The sequence below is a fragment of the Triticum aestivum genome, chromosome 2B, assembly GCF_018294505.1.
Source record: "Triticum aestivum cultivar Chinese Spring chromosome 2B, IWGSC CS RefSeq v2.1, whole genome shotgun sequence".
NCBI classification, from domain to species: domain Eukaryota; kingdom Viridiplantae; phylum Streptophyta; class Magnoliopsida; order Poales; family Poaceae; genus Triticum; species Triticum aestivum.
In genome coordinates, this window is record NC_057798.1 from 185,668,420 (window position 1) to 185,686,063 (window position 17,644).

At 46.1% G+C, this 17,644-nt stretch overlaps 2 protein-coding genes across 3 annotated transcripts; both read left to right on the forward strand.

The window, feature by feature from the left end:
- The first annotated feature begins 461 nt into the window (after window positions 1–461).
- On the forward strand, window positions 462–4,081 carry LOC123044252 (uncharacterized). 2 transcript variants are annotated; one of them, XM_044466944.1, is made up of 3 exons: window positions 462–834; window positions 1,511–1,729; window positions 3,636–4,081. In XM_044466944.1, exons 1-2 carry the CDS (start codon window positions 562–564, stop codon window positions 1,727–1,729), a joined length of 492 nt encoding a protein of 163 aa, XP_044322879.1. In that variant the 5' UTR covers window positions 462–561; the 3' UTR covers window positions 3,636–4,081. The 2 variants fall into 2 exon arrangements, with proteins under 2 accessions (XP_044322879.1, XP_044322880.1); XM_044466945.1 differs by having other exon boundaries at window positions 3,642–4,081.
- Window positions 4,082–14,179: 10,098 nt separating this feature from the next.
- LOC123044251 (pectinesterase QRT1) lies at window positions 14,180–17,327 on the forward strand. The gene is made up of 5 exons (XM_044466942.1): window positions 14,180–15,093; window positions 15,467–15,656; window positions 15,759–15,965; window positions 16,578–16,813; window positions 16,949–17,327. Exons 1-5 carry the CDS (start codon window positions 14,780–14,782, stop codon window positions 17,094–17,096), a joined length of 1,095 nt encoding a protein of 364 aa, XP_044322877.1. The 5' UTR covers window positions 14,180–14,779; the 3' UTR covers window positions 17,097–17,327.
- The last annotated feature ends 317 nt before the right edge of the window (window positions 17,328–17,644 follow it).

The window sequence follows — 17,644 nt, forward strand, 5'->3', positions numbered from 1 at the left end:
TCCAGGACTCCCTCACCCGGTGCTGGATTTGTGGATGTCGGATGTCATGTTGGTTCAGATTACCTCTTAAGCCAGGGGTTTAGCAATGTTGTTTACTTGTTCAGGTCGAGCACCCCATGTCTCTCTGCTCTGTGCATCGTGTTCACGCCATATTGTGTTTGTGCCATGCGTTGTACCCTCGTACTCATTCTATTTCTTGCGTCAATGGAAAGATATGCAAGCATTGCGTATTCATGAAGAAAAAAACTGTGATTTGTCGTCGAAGCCTCTCCTAGTGCCTTTGTATTTAGGAACAGAGGGTAGGGTGTACTATTTAAACCAAACTGCTATAGCATTTACAAATGTTGCACTTTTTCACTAAAATTTCAAGCGACTGAGATTTCGCAAAAAAAAAAAAAGCAAGACATGATTTTTTTTTTAAGGGAAGCAAGAGATGAATTAGTTTCATGCCAATTGATTGTTTCTTCCCTGACGACACGCACACACCCCTACGATCCTACCCGCCACTCCACTCCCGGCTTTTACATTCGAGGTTCAGGACCGGCAGGAGTAGAGCAAGCAATGAAGGCCGTCGCCGGGCACCAGTACCACGGCGTCCACCCACCCTCGCCGACGCCGGCGACTAAGATCTCCATTCCTGTCTCCGCCGGCGGGGGCGCGGAGGTGGCGCTGCTCGGGAAGGGGCGGTACAAGGCATGGACCCTCGCCGCCATCGCCCTCCTCGCGCTCTGGTCCATGTTCGCCGCCTCCGTCACCCTCCGCTGGTCCTCCGGCGACCTTGCCGCTGCTCCCTGGGACTTGAGTAGTCCCCTCCTCGACGACCTCGACCCGCTCGTACGGGCCCCCTGCCCACATTCCCTCTCAGACCTTGCCTTGCATTGGTGCTTGTTCTGTTCCTAAATCCTGACCTCAAACATGTATCTTTTCTTAGAAACATCAAATATCTGACATTGCGATGGCTACCTAACTTTTCAGAATAAGAATGAAATGGGTGGTTACTTTTTTTCGAGATTGGGTGGTACACTTACTGATTTTCAACAAACATATGAGTATTAACTGGAACCCTGATAGTAACAGTATCATCAAAAAATGGAACCCTGATAGTAGTAAAGCTTTGCACGACGAATTAATTATCTGGTGATATAGGGAATTTCAGCCATACATATGCATCTTATCAGTTTCTGAATGTTTAGTTTATGCTGTGGAAGTGCTATGCTTATGCTGAAAACCTGAAACCATGATGTTATGCTGATACTGTGATATCGAACTTTATGAAGAAATATTTTAGTTGGTATATTACATGTATGAAGAACTATCTGTCTTGTTCTTGGTTTGGGCTATGACAATGTGCTCACTTGTGATAATCATTTAAGTAGTATTTCAATCTTGATATTGTTAGCGGCAGTAGAAAGCCAATCTAAAGTTCAAGCAAATGAAACTAGAACTATTTCTGAGTTTGTGTTTTTTCTAGTAAGGAGTACTGAAGTATGCCTACATATGAATTGTGTAGGAGATGGAGGAAAGGGAGAAACTAGTGCGCCGGATGTGGGACTTGTACACGCGCACTGGTGATCATGTATGGCTTCCGCGGTTCTGGCAAGAAGCATTTGAGGCTGCATATGAGGAGCTTGCTGGTGATGATACGCCTGCAAGTGACGCAGCTGTATCGAAGATTGCTCGCATGGCAATTCACAGGCCTGAGCTTGAGCAGGGACGTAATAATAATTAGGTATGAGTGAATTGATCCTTTTGCTAATTTTGTTTCCCCATGGGAATACAATTTCCTCTTGTTTGACATATCCAATCGAATCGTTATGCTTGCTTTACCTGCTAAGCAATTTTGTGGCCACAAGTGCGATTATCATCTCTGAAGTAGCTATCCAGTATATTTATTAATATATGTTTGTGAGTTGAAGCAAGTAAATCAAATTGTTGGATTCTGCAGCACTGCCTTTATCTTTCATAAGTTCATTGCTACAGCCTAGACCAAACTGAGATCCATTACACAATGATGGCTGTGATTGCCATTCCAATTATGTGCTCACTGATTAGATTATTCATTGTGGTCTGCAACTTCTCAAATCTGACAGTGCATTAGGTCGTGTGACAGGTGTAGGAAGATCCTATGACAAATGGTGTGCTCATGTGCCAATAATATGCATATATGGGATGCTAAGCTAGGTACAATGTTTAATTTCATTAAATAAATCGAACACCATGCAGGGTATCTTCTAGTTATTAGCAGTTCTGGCAGGTGAATATTATGCTCGACGGTCATTCCGATTTTGTATTTTTTTTCTCTACTGCCAATTTGGAATGTTGGTTTTCTTGTGTACTCAACATTAAAGCATCGCAAGGATTGGGCCCAGTCTTTACTGCTGGATTACATTTATTTTTTTCTCCATCCAGAGGACTTCTAAATTGTTAAGCAGTATACTCCTAGACGAATACTAGTACTCCTTACCAGAAATAAGCACGCCAACTGTGACCAATTATACTTGTATGTGGTTTTAACTTTCCATGGAGATTTGCAGCAGGTTATGGAATCTTGATTGCATGGTCTAAGGAGTCATTTCGTAGGTGCATCCAAGCCCACTGGATCTGAACCTGGTTGTAACTTGAGGAGACGTGTCATTCTCTTGTATCAGTTTTTGTGCTCAACTTAGTACATAATTATTATAATCTATATCTATATCTATATCTATATCTTATCTATATCTATATCTATATCTATATCTATATCTATACTACTATATAGTGTACGAGTTTTGAATTGTAGCAACAACATCAATCCTAGCCATTGGTCTCATAAATCTAACGGTTGAAACTCAAAGGATTCGCAGTAAACAGTAGCCTGCAGCTGCATCGGCTGGTTTCTAGAACAATCGCGTCACATCTTCTCTCTTCTCGCCATGTTGCATGTGCCAGTGCGTCAGGCAAAGAGCCGAGACAGGGGCGGAGACTAGTGGGTTGTATACTATACATCGAGTAATGGCCGCAGCTAATTGCATCATTAGTCTGTATAAAAATATATTTATAGAACCAACTACACCAAATATAGGGAAGACCAAAGCTCAGTAGCCCATACATGTAGGTGTGGTTAACTATTGTTTTGCCCTTGGACAGTTGATCGATTGATTGATCTACGAGTGTGTTCAGCTGGACTATGGTGTTTTTCGCTGCAGCACAGTGAAATGTAAAAGACCACCACTATACATATTTTATTAGCAGAAAATCATCACTTTATAATTCATGGTAATATTTATTTTTGCTCTGAATTCATTGCAAAGTACTATATGATTATTTTCTTCTCTTTAATAGAATCATAGGAACAATTTTGTTAAGACGTGCATTGCACGTGTATACATACTGGTATGAGTAGAGGATGAAACATGTGGCCGTCGTTTTTCCACTAGCTATATTATCTTGGTGTACTGGTACAGCACTGTCCCATTTCAGTTACCATCCGATTTTATTTGCTTTAGTGCATCACTCACTAGACCTATCAGTTCCATGCAACCTTACTTGCTTTGGGGCATCATCAATCATTCATCACAAACTTGTGAGCTGGCAATCTGGTTTGTGTATGCAGACTTTCTCAGTTTCCAATCATTCTTCCCTTTCTTTTTTTGCAGAAACAGTACACTGTGAACATTTGGAGAAGTGGAGGTCCAAGCCTCCAGGGTGAATGAGTAGATGGTTCATGCGAAATTTGTCTGTCCCATTTCAAGAGAAGATTTTTTACAAAGGTCATTTCAAAAGAAGATCACTTGCTAACTGTGATCATCGCAGCATTTCAACTTCTCTCCGTAGTCTTTCATCTGGCTTGTCAGTCGATGCAAAAGATACACCTTTGTGCAGTATGTGAAGTTAACTTGCACATTCATGAAGCGGACTGATCCTCATCTCCCTCGTAAGAAGTACTTTGGAATTCTTAGTAGCCAGATGAGAATATCTCTAATTATGTATTTTCTGCACATTGCTGCGAAAAAATTGGACACTGAAATCATTTATGTGCTGGCTTTTCACTCCCCAATATAAGAATCATCGTGCATCCACATGCCCTTTGTGCATGTGGTTATATGCAATGTGCATTAATTTGAGAAGGTCCATTTAACTCAAATGGTGACAGGAATCAACTTTTCCTGTGTGTTGATGTTGGATTTCCTCATTTCCGCGTTACGGTTCATAAACGGACTCAGTCTTTGTAGTATATGCATGATACTATGATACTACCCACTGCCAGAGGTCTAAGTCCAAATGAGGTCTAAGTCCAAATTTAGTACTCCCTCTGTCCCAAAATACTTGTCGTGGCTTGAACTAAAACCACGACAAGTATTTTGGAACGGAAGGAGTAGGTTATAACTTAAGTGCTTAACATGGTTACCTGATAAGTTAAGTCATGGAAAATCAACTAAGGGTAGGATTATAGACTTTTCGTCTGGTAATGTGATAACTTTGCAGGCTACCTAAACAAGCATATGTAGAATTTCTGTGTGTGCAAACCTACACGGACAAAACATGGAAGTCAAAAGGTTTGAATAAATGAATCGAGATTGTAGATGCAGCTGGACGTTGAACATAATTGGGGATATTCACTTAGTAACTTCTGTAATCAGGTTGATATTTCCGGATCAGTTTGGAACTGAAAAATTGAAGAATAGAAAGGAGTTGGTAGAGAATGGAAAATAGAAGATGTAACGTTGTATTAATCTGGAATACGAAAGTGAATTGTGGAAAAGGGAAAATTATTACATCAGGCTAACATCATCGCCATTTCCCCTAGAACCCTACATGACCAAACCTTCACTGAAAAGACCGCCTTCAGCCATGTCCTTGTTAGGTTCTTCATCAGAACCATCTATAGCATGCCAGGAAGGAGGTGGCTCATGCCAGGAAGATCTCCCTGGCTGTGAAGGATGAGGTTCTGCACGATGCACAGAGGGTCGTGGTTCTGAACGGTGCACAGAGGGTCGTGGTTCTGAATGTTGTACAGAGGGACGTGGCGGACGATGTGCTGGAGGAGGAAGTGCAACATCCAAAGTCCGTCTACACGTGACAGCTGCGTAAATCCCGCATAGCTTGTCATCAAGACGCCTCAACCATGAGACGCCCTCTCGCGGTGGGATAGTTTCTCCCCTCTGAAAGCGCCGCATTAAAGCGGAAACCTCCTCTCGCGCCTGTACTGTCAAGTCACCCTGTACACAAAGAATGAACCAATTATATGCTCGTTGTATGATAGACACCACGAATAGACAACCAAGCGAATATGTCCAGATTAACAAAAGACTTAACATATGAGAACCAAGGCATTTACCGCGTGGTGTCTGGTTCCCACAACAGAGGCAGTTGGGTACATATCGCTGGTGAGAGGGGCTTCGATCTGATCAGTAGCAGCTGATAGAACCAAGTAGATCCTCGTTGTATGCCGGTAACGCTGCAGATACAACCCAAACATTTCCCAGTTAAAGGGCCGAACCTCACCCCAGATATTTGTCGCAGCGGTAGTCCATTTGTCAACGTAAGGGGTAATGCTCTCAAGCCAATAAGTCATGGACTTGTTTCCTCCTAGGCGACCGTCCCTGAGATTGACATGCGCGATACATGGTTAGGTATATTATGAATGCAGAGCTGCCAACTAAAATAGTATTAGTACTTACTTGTGCACGTGGTCTGGCAAGTGTGGAATATCTGGAATCGCAGGCTCTTGATATAGACCGAACTGTCTCATCACCCTATGAAGAGACATCTCCTCAACCGTCACGTCGAACACCAACTTGGCCTTGGTCATCCAAAAGTGCCGATCTCTAGTGCACAATCCAGAAATCCCAACTGGGTACCTCGATGATATAGCCTGAGGCGAGTATGGCTCCCAAATAACTTGATCCTCGTGCAAACTATCAAACTGCGCCATGAAGGACGAGTAGCATCCCCTAACCTGAGTATGCGCAAACTGTCTCTGTGCATGACAACAAATAAGCATTAGTAATACTATTGAATGGCAAGAAATAATTGAATTAATTGTTACTTAATATAAAAGTACCTCTCGCCGTGTCCAAACAGATCCCATAGTAGGTAAGTCGCCGATAGCAGGCACATAAGTCCCAGCTAAGTCCTCCAAACCAAAAGGTTTATCAATGTAGACATAGGGTCGTCCAATAGGGAACCTCTCGTATGACCAAAGCTGCAACAATAATGGACATCCAACAAGACTAGATTTTCTAGACTTCAACAAGCAAGCTTTGCACAGGCCTCTGTACGTAGCCGCCAACACAGCAGAACCAAAACTCCTCTGTAGAATATCCGCAGGGCAACGTGCGTCAGCTATCTCTCGTGCAATACCGATGAGTCGTGCATCGACAGTGGTCACGTGGTTCTCCGTAAACATTGTCTTGCCGAATAGCCAAAGAATATATGCCTCTAGGGACCGGTCAATCTGAGCCTCCGACAACTGAACATCGGGATGTCCTAACGAGACAATCTACATAGAAACGTAATAGTTGTATGAACATCAGACAACTAAAAAACAACATTTGTTTAAGTGGCCGTGATGGTTACCTGAAACTGGCTCAACCATCTAAAAAGAGGTCCATGAGGATCGTTGTTTATAGCCCTAGCAGTCGGGACTGCAGCCAAAAAACGGGTCTGCATCGCTGCTTGCCACCCAGATTCTGCCTCTAAGGGACCTATGGCAGCACCGGCCAGAGGTAATCCCAACAAGTAAGACACATCCTGTAAAGTAGGCGCCATCTCTCCCCAAGGAAAGTGAAACGTATGTGTTTCTGGTCTCCATCTATCTACTAAGCAGGTAAGGAGTGACTTGTCGTAAGAGAAACGTCTCACTTGCCTCTTGTGTAACTGCAATGGTTCACCTGCCTCATCTAAGTCCGGACCATCAATCCACTCATCCAATGTACCCTCAACCAGCCGTGCCAAGGGTAGAAGTCCAGCCCAACTTAACCTACAAAATAAAGAGATTGTTAGCGGTTATGAAAAGTATGTCAAACATAGTAAGTCATTATATGGTCTCCATTATATGCACACGTACCTATCAACCCATGAATCGTGTATCAGCCAGTTAGTCTTTGGGGTACGAGTGACCAACACGTCTAAGTTGTTGCCCGCTTCCGTAAGAGCGCCCCGGTGCTTTCTATCGATGTTACCATTAAGCAACGGATACGAAGACATATCTGCAATTCAAATTATCCGCACAAATTAAAACATAGTCCTGACATATTACAAATTAAAACATAGTCCTGACATATTACATATTAAAACATAGTCCTTAGGGATGGCACCCGCCGGGTTTGGGTATGGATAGAGTTACCCCATACCCTTACCCATCCTCCTTGAGCTTACCTATTACCCATACCCATATCCGCTAATGGGTACATATTTTCCCCATACCCATCACCCGGCAAGGTAAATGAGCACCCACGGGTAAAAATACCCGTGTGCACACATCAACTTGCGCAACAAGTAGTCATAATGGACAAGATATCATTGACCTCTTTCGTTTCATTTCTAGCCAAACTTTAGAAATTATCTTCTGCTTGCGTACTTTGTTGACCTCTTCCACCTCCTTCTGTACATCTTAATCGTCGGAAAGAACAACATGATCTCCATCTTCATCCATTGGGGCAGATGTATTATTTGCATATTCACAAGGAACATGTACTTGGCTGCTGAGCTTGTACTACTGCGGAAGGAGCATAAATAACAAAATAGACATCAAATTCATATATATAGTCTACTGAATATAATACTTGATTATTAATGATCACTGAAATTATATTCTATTTATAGAAAAATTATATCAAATATATACATAATATACACTACGTACATATCGAATATCTTCTATTTATAGAAAAATTATATTCATCACAACAGCTATATACTGTATACATCATGTATAAGCAGAAATCAATGCTTACATGCACGAATGCATCACCTCATCCATATAAAAAACTACAAGATCAATGCTTCATCCATCGAAGAGATCGGGGTTGTCGTGCCATGCTCCTGGCCGTGGTGGTCGCCGCCCTCTGACTAAATCCGCATGAGTGTGAGCTGCATCTGCTTCTCCCGGTCGCGGTCCTCACGCAAGCTGTGGTCCTTATCCGCAAGGTCCATGGCGTCCGAGCGACTGGATGCGCTAGCAATGGCGAGGCAGTGCTGGAGGCGCTGGCGGCGGCGACTAGCAATGTGCGAGGTGGTGAGGAGAGGAGATGAGACGAGGAGATTAAGAGGATATCTATCTAAATATGGGATGTGATCACGTACTCATTATTCACCATTACCTAATCGCGTTAATCTAGGAGAGAAGGAGAGATTTATGGGATTCGTTCTGCCATTACATGTTTCCTTTCCATGTTACCATTTACCTATTGCCAACGTGGGCTACTCATGTAGTCAACGGCTACGGGATTAGACTCATTTTATGGCAAGTTAAATTAGATAAATAAATAGTGAAGGCCCACTTAATATATTTTTTGTGGGTCAATGGGTACACGGGTATGGGTTATGATATCCCATACCCGTACCCACAATACCCGATGGGTTTAATATTTTCTTATTTATGTACCCATGGGTAATTTTTTATCCCATACCCTTGCCCTAATAGGGTTTTTACCCGCCGGATACGCGGGTAATGGGTACCCATTGCCATCCCTAATAGTCCTCACATATTACAAATTAAAACATAGTCCTCACATATTACAAATTAAAACATAGTCCTGACATATTACGTATTAAAACCCACTACGGCACATTATATAGCTTGTGAGTTATTTCTTCCTCGTCCGCCCCTTCGGCCTCGACTGCCACGACCACGTCCGCCTCTTGCTCCTGTTGTCGCAGCCGTCGATGTGGAAGCACTCGTCGATGCGGAAGCACCATCTTTGTTCAGGTCGGGACAATATTTCATCCTATGCCCATAAGCCGCGCATAACAAACATTGTCTGGTTGCTCCACCAGCTTCAGACTGGTCCATATCGTTCCGGATGCGACGGGCCTTTCGTCTGCCCCTACTTGTTCGCCGAAGGTCTGGATGCGGGATGTATACTCTCTCACCGTCGTTTACCTTGTTGAAATTGCCGACGACTCTAAACCTTGTCATCTCGCCTGTCCAGGTGTTGAGCACTGCCTCTTTTAAATAGTATGGGGACACGAAGGATATAGCATCCAACTGAATCTGGCCACAGGCAGCCAACACATGAGAGCAAGGTAGGTGCAGCAACTTCGGTTTGTTGCATGTACACTCACACGTTGGATAAAATTCCGTTCCAATTTTAACCTCGTGTGTCTTCACCTCATTTCCAGAACCAAAACCATCGGTAGGAAGCTGAACCTCATACCTCCTTTCTTCATTCCCTATGAGTCTGACATTGTGCTTCTTTGCTTTCTCTATCTTCTTTGCCATGTATTCCATGACACGGCTACAATAAGGTGTGTTCTGATTATCTTCAATATGCTTCTTTGCTAACTCGTGCCTTTCTCTGAAATATCTCAAAGTGCCATGGAATACAGCCTCCACAATAGCTGTGAGTGGCAATGCTCTATTCCCTCTCAGCACAAAGTTATACACCTCTGCAAGATTGGTTGTCATGTGGCCATACCTAGCTCCATGTGTGTCATGCAGCAAAGACCAATTCATTGGAGGCTCTTTCTCTATCCACTCAGAAAAATTCTTTATTGCCCTTCCCTTCTTTCTCTTAGTATTAGGAGGGTCAATTGCTGGCAAGTCGCAAAGACCAACTGGCTCCTCTAGCTCCGCGATGAGTGCTGCTAATTTAACCTGATCTTCTTCCATTTTCTTCCTTGCACGGACCTGCTTCTTAGTAAACTCATCTAGTTTTGACCAAATAAATTCGTATTTCCGCTGCTGGCTCTGCTTGCATAATTTTTTGAACAAGTTCATCAACCGCTTGTTCTTGAACTGTGAGAAAAAATTAGCCCCAAGATGGCGCATGCACCACCGGCTCTGCAAGTCCCTCCAAGGTGTTGGTTCGTCATCTGCTGGATTCCGAAGTGTCTTCACGGCCTTCAATATACCAGCATGTCTGTCATGAATGACACACACGTTTGGTCGGTCCTTCACGATGGCAATTTTCACTTGGCGGAAGAACCAAACCCAGCTGAGAAAGTTCTCACCCTCCACAAATGTCATGGCAAGTGGGATGATTTGATTGTTCCCGTCCACACCAATAGCAGTAAGGATTTGCCCTCTATACTGACCGGTCAGGAATGTACCATCCACAAACATAACAGGAGGACAATGCCAGAAAGCTTCGATGCACATAGCAAATGAGAAGAACACTCGTTTCAACACCTTGAAATCTGGTATACTCAGCAACCTCATGTGTTGTACGTTCACATAAGTGCCCGGATTCCTTTCCTTCAGTATGCCCAGGAGACGGACAACATTATCATATGAGTCGAAGAACGTCCCAAACCTTTCCTCCATAGCCTTCTACTTAGCCCTCCAAGCCTTCCCATAAGCAATGACATAATTCCATCTGACCTTCACTGCTGTCTGGATGTGTTTTGCTTTCATATCTTTCTTCTCTACTATCTCAGTATACATGAGTTGCGCAATGAGACTTGAAGTCAGGTTCGGATGCTTCACCAGCAGGTTCGTCCTCACACAATTATGTGGGACGACAATGGTGACAACCCAGTGGATGTCATACTTCGGCACGTGACCGTGCACCTTCCCAGGACAACCTGTTACAACACATTTCACGGTATAGTTTGTTGGACTTGATATGTGTGTCTTGAAAACCCTCTGCGTAGACATAGCCCACTTTATCACCGCATACTTCAATTTTTTCTTTGTATCAAACATAGCCCCTATTTGTACTTGGTTCAGATTATACTGCCATGGAGTCTCATGGCCATCGTTCACCGTAAGGCCGGTGGATATGTCCTGCTCCCATGCAGAAGGAATCGGTACCTCAACTTCATCCTCAGAATTTTCAGAATCCAGTTCCTCCACCAATCCATCCTCGTCCTCTTCCTCCATCACCCTCTGCATTTCATCCCCTTCCTCATCCCCATCAGCAAAACCAGAAACAACTAATATTATCGACTGGCTACTCTGCCCAGTATCAGGACCACAAACATTGTGTGGCACGTAGTTTGACTCTTTCTCCGGTTGGCTAGCATCCACATCTTGTGGCTGTGACCCGGATAAAACAATCTCGTTAGCCACTTCACTGCCTTGGCCGGGTTCATACCCCCTGTGGAGTTGTACGGTATTCTCCTCCTTCGGCACAGGTTGCACAAGTGCATATGGGTGGATTCTTCGGTCTCGGCAGCGTCTTAACAGGGACAACCAATGCTGGCTCCTATCTACCGGCATCAACTCCCACTTGACATTTTTACAAGATTTGGTCCACAATGCATGAATACTGACGGAACATACTTTAGGATCCAGACCGAAACTAGTTGTCAACCAGTACTTCAACTGTCTAATGTCCAGTCTGTCCGGGTCAGCTAGTGTCATAACGCCATTTTTAAACTCGCTAAGATCAACCCCCAACTCATTATATCGAACATTACCAGCGCCGTAGTAAACATTCAGATTTACTGATTCAGACATTTTCACCTGTCACACATTGCCATCTTCTCATTAATCACAACGAACTATGCGCTAAAATGCCTCCAAAAATATATTAACACTAAAATTCATAATATGACTTATATACACTAACTAAACTATATTAATCACAATATACACTAATTTTATCCGCTACACGAACTATGCGTTAAAATGCCTCCAGAAATATATTAACACTAAAATTCACAATATACACTAATATTATCCGCTACACGAACTATGCGCTAAAATGCCTCCAAAAATATAATAACACTAAAATTCATGATATACACTAATATTATCCGCTACACGAACTATGCGCTAAAATGCCTCCTAAATTAAATTAACACTGAAATTCACAACGGACACTAATATTATCCGCTACACGAACTATGCGCTAATATTTACATAATATTTGTGACGACGCGATTATACCTTCGAAGTGTGTGTCCGCTTCTCCTCTGCAGCTGCTGCTACTACTCACCTCCTCCTCCTCTGCAGCTGCTGCTACTAGTCACCACCACCTACTACCCGTCCTCCTCTCCACCATGGCTCCTCCTCCCCACCATGGCTGCTCCTCTACACATCAAAAACTATCCCATAGCAAAAAATAACACCGTAGGCCGGTGGAGATTGCTATGATCTACCGATTCTGTGGGTTGGATTTGCAAATGAGTGGCAAATGGAGGAGATCGGCGCGGGGGGAGTTCTACAGAGAAGAACTGAGAGAGAGAGAAAGGGAAACGAAGAAGGATCCAACGAAGAACAGCAGCGCAGGGGCGAACGGTGCTTATCCGCACCTTTTCGGCCTACGCCTGGCCGAAAAGCTCTTCGGTCGAAGCCTGGCCGAAAAGGCCAGCTTCGGTCACCGGTGGGCCGAAAACGGCCCAGTTCGGCCTCCTCGCACCCGAAGCTACTATTTTCGGCCGCGCCCCCGCCAACAACGTGTTTTCGGCCCAACCGCGGCCGAAAAGCCTACTTCGGCCACACCCTGGCCGAAAACTGCCTTTTCGGCCCACTCCTGGCCGACGGGCTACTAGTTTTGCGTTTTCTTCATTCTACGCTATAGTTTCCGAAATTGCTACAAAAAATAACATAGTTTTGAAAAAAATTCTGCCTCTTCAGCGACGCCAGATGACTGCTATGAATGACACTTGGACACCTTCGTCGAGTAGCCTTCGGCAGGAGGCCAGCTGATCTTTCATCCAGACAGTGGCAGAGAGACCTCCAATTCATACTAGTGAATGTTGTGTTTGGAGAGTTCATCTTCTTCTTTAGAGATCTGTTGTTCTAGAATCTTGATTATGATCCATTGGGTGGCTCTTAAGTTCATCCATGTCGACCTGATCAAACTTAAACTAGGAGAAGAAAATGAGGTGATCTGGTGGTGTCGTGTTTCATACTTAGGTGAAATCTATAGATACAAGATGACGGAAGGATGAGGCATCAAGCATGTGGTCATCAATTTGCCTTCAGCTTATATTTTCGTGGTGGTGCTCATTTTCAGCTTGCAGCAAGGCTGCTTGCTTCAGTGCATTACTACGTACAGTAGCTACAATTCTTCCTTTTTCTGTTGTAAAAGAAAATAGGTTCATGTAAAATTCTGTCGTCCCGTTCTTCATTCAAAGGTCACCTCCAAAGCATGAACGTTGCAACGACTCAGCTGTTGAAACTCTGCAGTGTTTTTTTCACACTTGCCAGCGGACACACCCTTGCGTATACTACCACAGAAAATTCTGCAACTTCTGAACATTCTTAAGATTGCTTCATGGTCCTCTAGGAGGCAACAAGAACGCAACTGGAACATGTGTGCAACAGTGCAAGTCCTTGCCATTCCAACGGGAACTTGACATGTTCCGAGCAATTTAGGATTGCTTTATCGTCAACAGACACCTACCAAGTTGACCACTTTGCAAACTCTAACAATGTTTTAAAACAGTTTCAACGATGTTAGGTCCGTCAGTTTTGGCGCGTAAATGCTCACTGGCCTAAACCACTAGTAGCAGCCTTCTTGAGTCTCTTCCTTTGAAGAAAGCATTAGCAGGAAAAACTAATACGACTCGTAGGCTATAAGTTGCCAATCATTCTCGTCTCAACCCTGAAGCAGCATGCAGTTTCGGAACATTTCTGGACAATCTAAAGCCAAAGCAGTTAACTGCAACAAAAACTAGGTCAGCAGTAAAAGAAAAGGGAACGTCCATCATGCTTGGACCCAACCGTTCTGTGCTAACCACTTACTAACTACCCCCATTCAGATTCATCCTTGCATATGCCTGGGATCATAATTAAACACAAAAACTCCCCGAACAAATCTACATGCTCCCTCGCGCACAAGCCATGACCAACCTTTCCAGTCCCACATCTTGGAAAAATGACATAAATAAACGCCAACCATTACGGCATGCACTACCAATTATAATCGCAACAATAATTTTTTTTAACCTGTAACCCTTACAAATTCCCTGGACTGGACACCAGTTTTCTCTCAACGTGCAACGTGTGTCGCCGTTTCGATCGTCACCCCTAGAGCTAGCTAGCCTGCTAGAATCGACTTTTGTAGTGTGTGGCGCGAACTAACGGGGTATTCGTGCGGTGTACGAAAACATCTCACATACCTCACGCGCGCTTTAGGCGTCGGTTACCCGAGATTTCCCATACGGAACCACTCTCGTTTCCGTGCAGAGAACCGGCCGGCGTGCACACAACAGTGTCACAACATCAGCTCCTTTTCCTGCCCTGATGGCCTGATCGATGATCGATTTCTTCTCGCTCCGGCGCACCGAAGTAGACACGATTTGTGCGTCGGAGAGGGGAGCTGGCTGGCACCCGCCGACCGGCCGGGCGGGCGCTCCCCATATTTAATGGCGTCACCACTTCCTCACGCCTCCAACGTCTTCTTGCATTCCATCCCAACCCATTCCTTCTTCCCTTCTTCATATCATCATCACATATACCATCACTCCGATCATGTCATCTGGTGCCAGTAACGCCTAGGCGTAGCCCCCCTCCGACCGATCGAGCTCCTCTATATATCCTCTGCCAAGCTGATCAGCTCCCTCGACTAGCCGGCCGTCTCCCTCCCAAGCCACGTGCTTTCTCGTGCGCGCGATCACCATCCAGTTCACCGATTCCAGCGTGACGATCTGACCTACACACTCGCTCTAGAGCTAGGAGTCCATGGCCGCCGCTGCGGCGGGCAAGCGGCCCAGCTGCGCCGTCGTGCTCGGCTTGCTGCTGGCGGCCGCGTCGGCCGCCGGCGCCGAGTTCATCACGTGGGAGGACCTGACCATGCCGGCCGTGGCGGGGCTCATCCGCGGCGCGCCGGTGGACGTCAAGTCGGCGGCGGCGGGCCGCGGGGGCGTGGGCGTGAGCACGATCGTGGTGTCGCAGGACGGGACGGGGCACTCGCGGACCGTGCAGGGCGCCGTCGACATGGTGCCCGCCGGGAACACGCGGCGGGTCAAGATCCTCGTCAGGCCCGGGGTGTACAGGTGAGGCGATCCGCCCGTCCGCCCCTCGATCGATCTCGAGTTCGCAGTAACTGCCTTCAAGAGTTAATGGGGCCATTAAGTTACAGTGTGTTCCTCCCTTCCTAGCTTCTCAACAGCCAGTTCTAGTCATCCGGTAGCAGCTACAGTAGCTAGTAATTTCCATTTCTATCTTAGTGCCTGCAGACTACACAATGCAGGCTCTACTAAATTTGTAGAGTATGCTGCTTCTAATCAGGCAAAATATCGTACTGTATTTTCTATGCACGAATTGATACCAAATGGGTTCTTTTTGTTGAGCAATTCTTTTTTGTGCATATGTTGGGCGGCGTAACAACTGAACTAACAAGCTAGGTAATGGATGCGGTGGATGCAGGGAGAAGGTGACGGTGCCGATCACGAAGCCGTTCGTGTCGCTGATCGGCATGGGGACCGGGCGCACGGTGATCACTTGGAACGCGCGGGCGTCGGACATCGACCGGTCGGGGCACCAGGTCGGCACCTTCTACTCCGCCTCCTTCGCCGTCGAGGCCGACTACTTCTGCGCAAGCCACATCACCTTCGAGGCACGTTAAATATTATAGCTCCCTGTTGCAAAATGAAGATGAAAATGGTCGATCAGCTGTTCTTGCATCAAAATGTGATTTATGCGTTTGTGATCGGTGCAGAACTCGGCCCCGGCCGCGCCGCCGGGAGCGGTGGGGATGCAGGCGGTGGCGCTGCGGCTGTCCGGCGACAAGACCATGCTGTACAGGTGCAGGATACTGGGGACCCAGGATACGCTGTTCGACAACATCGGGAGGCACTACTTGTACAACTGCGACATCCAGGGCTCCATTGATTTCATTTTCGGGAACGCGAGGTCACTGTACCAGGTACCGAAAGATTGTCCAAGATTTGGTATTGCACTCAATACGTTCTTGTGTATCAACCACCCACATTTTCTCTACGGTTTTTGCCATGTTGCTAGGTAAAAATTAGTTGTGCACACTGTACTATTTTGATGCTGATTTTGCTGCCTTGCCATCTACATGTCCTCCCTTCCATGGACCAGAATAATAATTCTTGGTGGTTGCTATCACAAATTTCACAATTCAGGCATGCACCAATCCCTGACATTCCATTCCATTTCTTACAGCAAGCACTGGCTGGTATATGACACTTGGTTTCCTCACTTTTGACGTGTCTGACGCGTAGGCTCTCTAGTATGTAGTGTGGCACACAGCTTGATTAGCACTTAAATGGCTAGATTAGTGGGATCCGGTAGCTAGGCACAATGCCCACAACGCTCTTGCACAAACCTATGCTAAACACCTTTTGTGGTCACATTCCCTCAGTAATCTCAGCATGCGCGACTGTCAGTGACCCCAAAAATATCCAAAGTCAAAGCGTCAACGAATGAACGCGACGTTACACGGCATGCATGCTAGTAGTACTAGTACGTTTTTCTTTGACACGATGAACGGGAACTGACCACTTTGCTGCAGGGCTGCGCGCTGCACGCGGTGGCGACGAGCTACGGCGCGATCGCGGCGTCGCAGCGGAGCTCGGCGTCGGATGAGTCGGGGTTCTCGTTCGTGGGGTGCCGGCTGACCGGCTCCGGCATGCTGTACCTGGGCAGGGCCTGGGGCAGGTACGCCCGGGTGGTGTACGCCTTCTGCGACCTCGGCGGCATCGTCGTGCCCCAGGGCTGGAGCGACTGGGGCGACCGCGCCAGGACCAAGTACGTACGCCGGCCGCCACGTTCCCCTCTCCTCTCCTCGACCTCAACTACCTGATCATGGTAGAAATCCATGGGAAAGTGACGCGTGTGGCTGAGCTTTTTGTTGTTGATATTGTCTCGTGGGCGTGCGTGCAGGACGGTGATGTTCGGGGAGTACAAGTGCAAGGGGCCCGGGGCGAGCTCGCGGCAGCGGGTGCCGTGGTCGCGGGCGCTCACCTACGAGGAGGCGCGCCCCTTCCTCGGCCGGGACTACATCAACGGCGAGCAGTGGCTCCGGTTGTAGACAGACGGTGTAAATAAAGAGAGAAAAACATGTGGAGAGGCTAGCTTGCACGACGTCGTCCTCCAGTTCGTTCGGATTTGCTTTCTCTCCACTGCAGATAATGTACCTACTAGTGGTGGTGGTAGCAGCTCGTAGTCGACATGTGGTAGCACTGGCGTGCAACGGGCCTGACACGTCCATATGTAGCAACATGAGGTTTGTTGGCCCTGTGAAAAGAAATTATTTCTTCTATTTGTCGTACCAAGGTTTCTTTGATTGCTGGACTGCATATAGGCTCGCTCAGCGTGGACTGCGCACCCAGCCGTGTGCCCCCTTTGTGGTGAGGAACCATAGACGGTCGATCTTTCACCCGCTCCTTGATTGCGTGGTCAAAAGAGAAGTCTACCCATGCGATCCTCCTGATGCCCAACTAGCGGCGGAGGCAGGGGGACTGGCAGGAGCCATGGCTCCCATCATCCCACATTGGTGCATATATGCATTTGTTTTTTGCGCTTAACCTCTCAAAATTTAGAAGGAAAAAGTACACGCATTACTATAATTTGGTACGT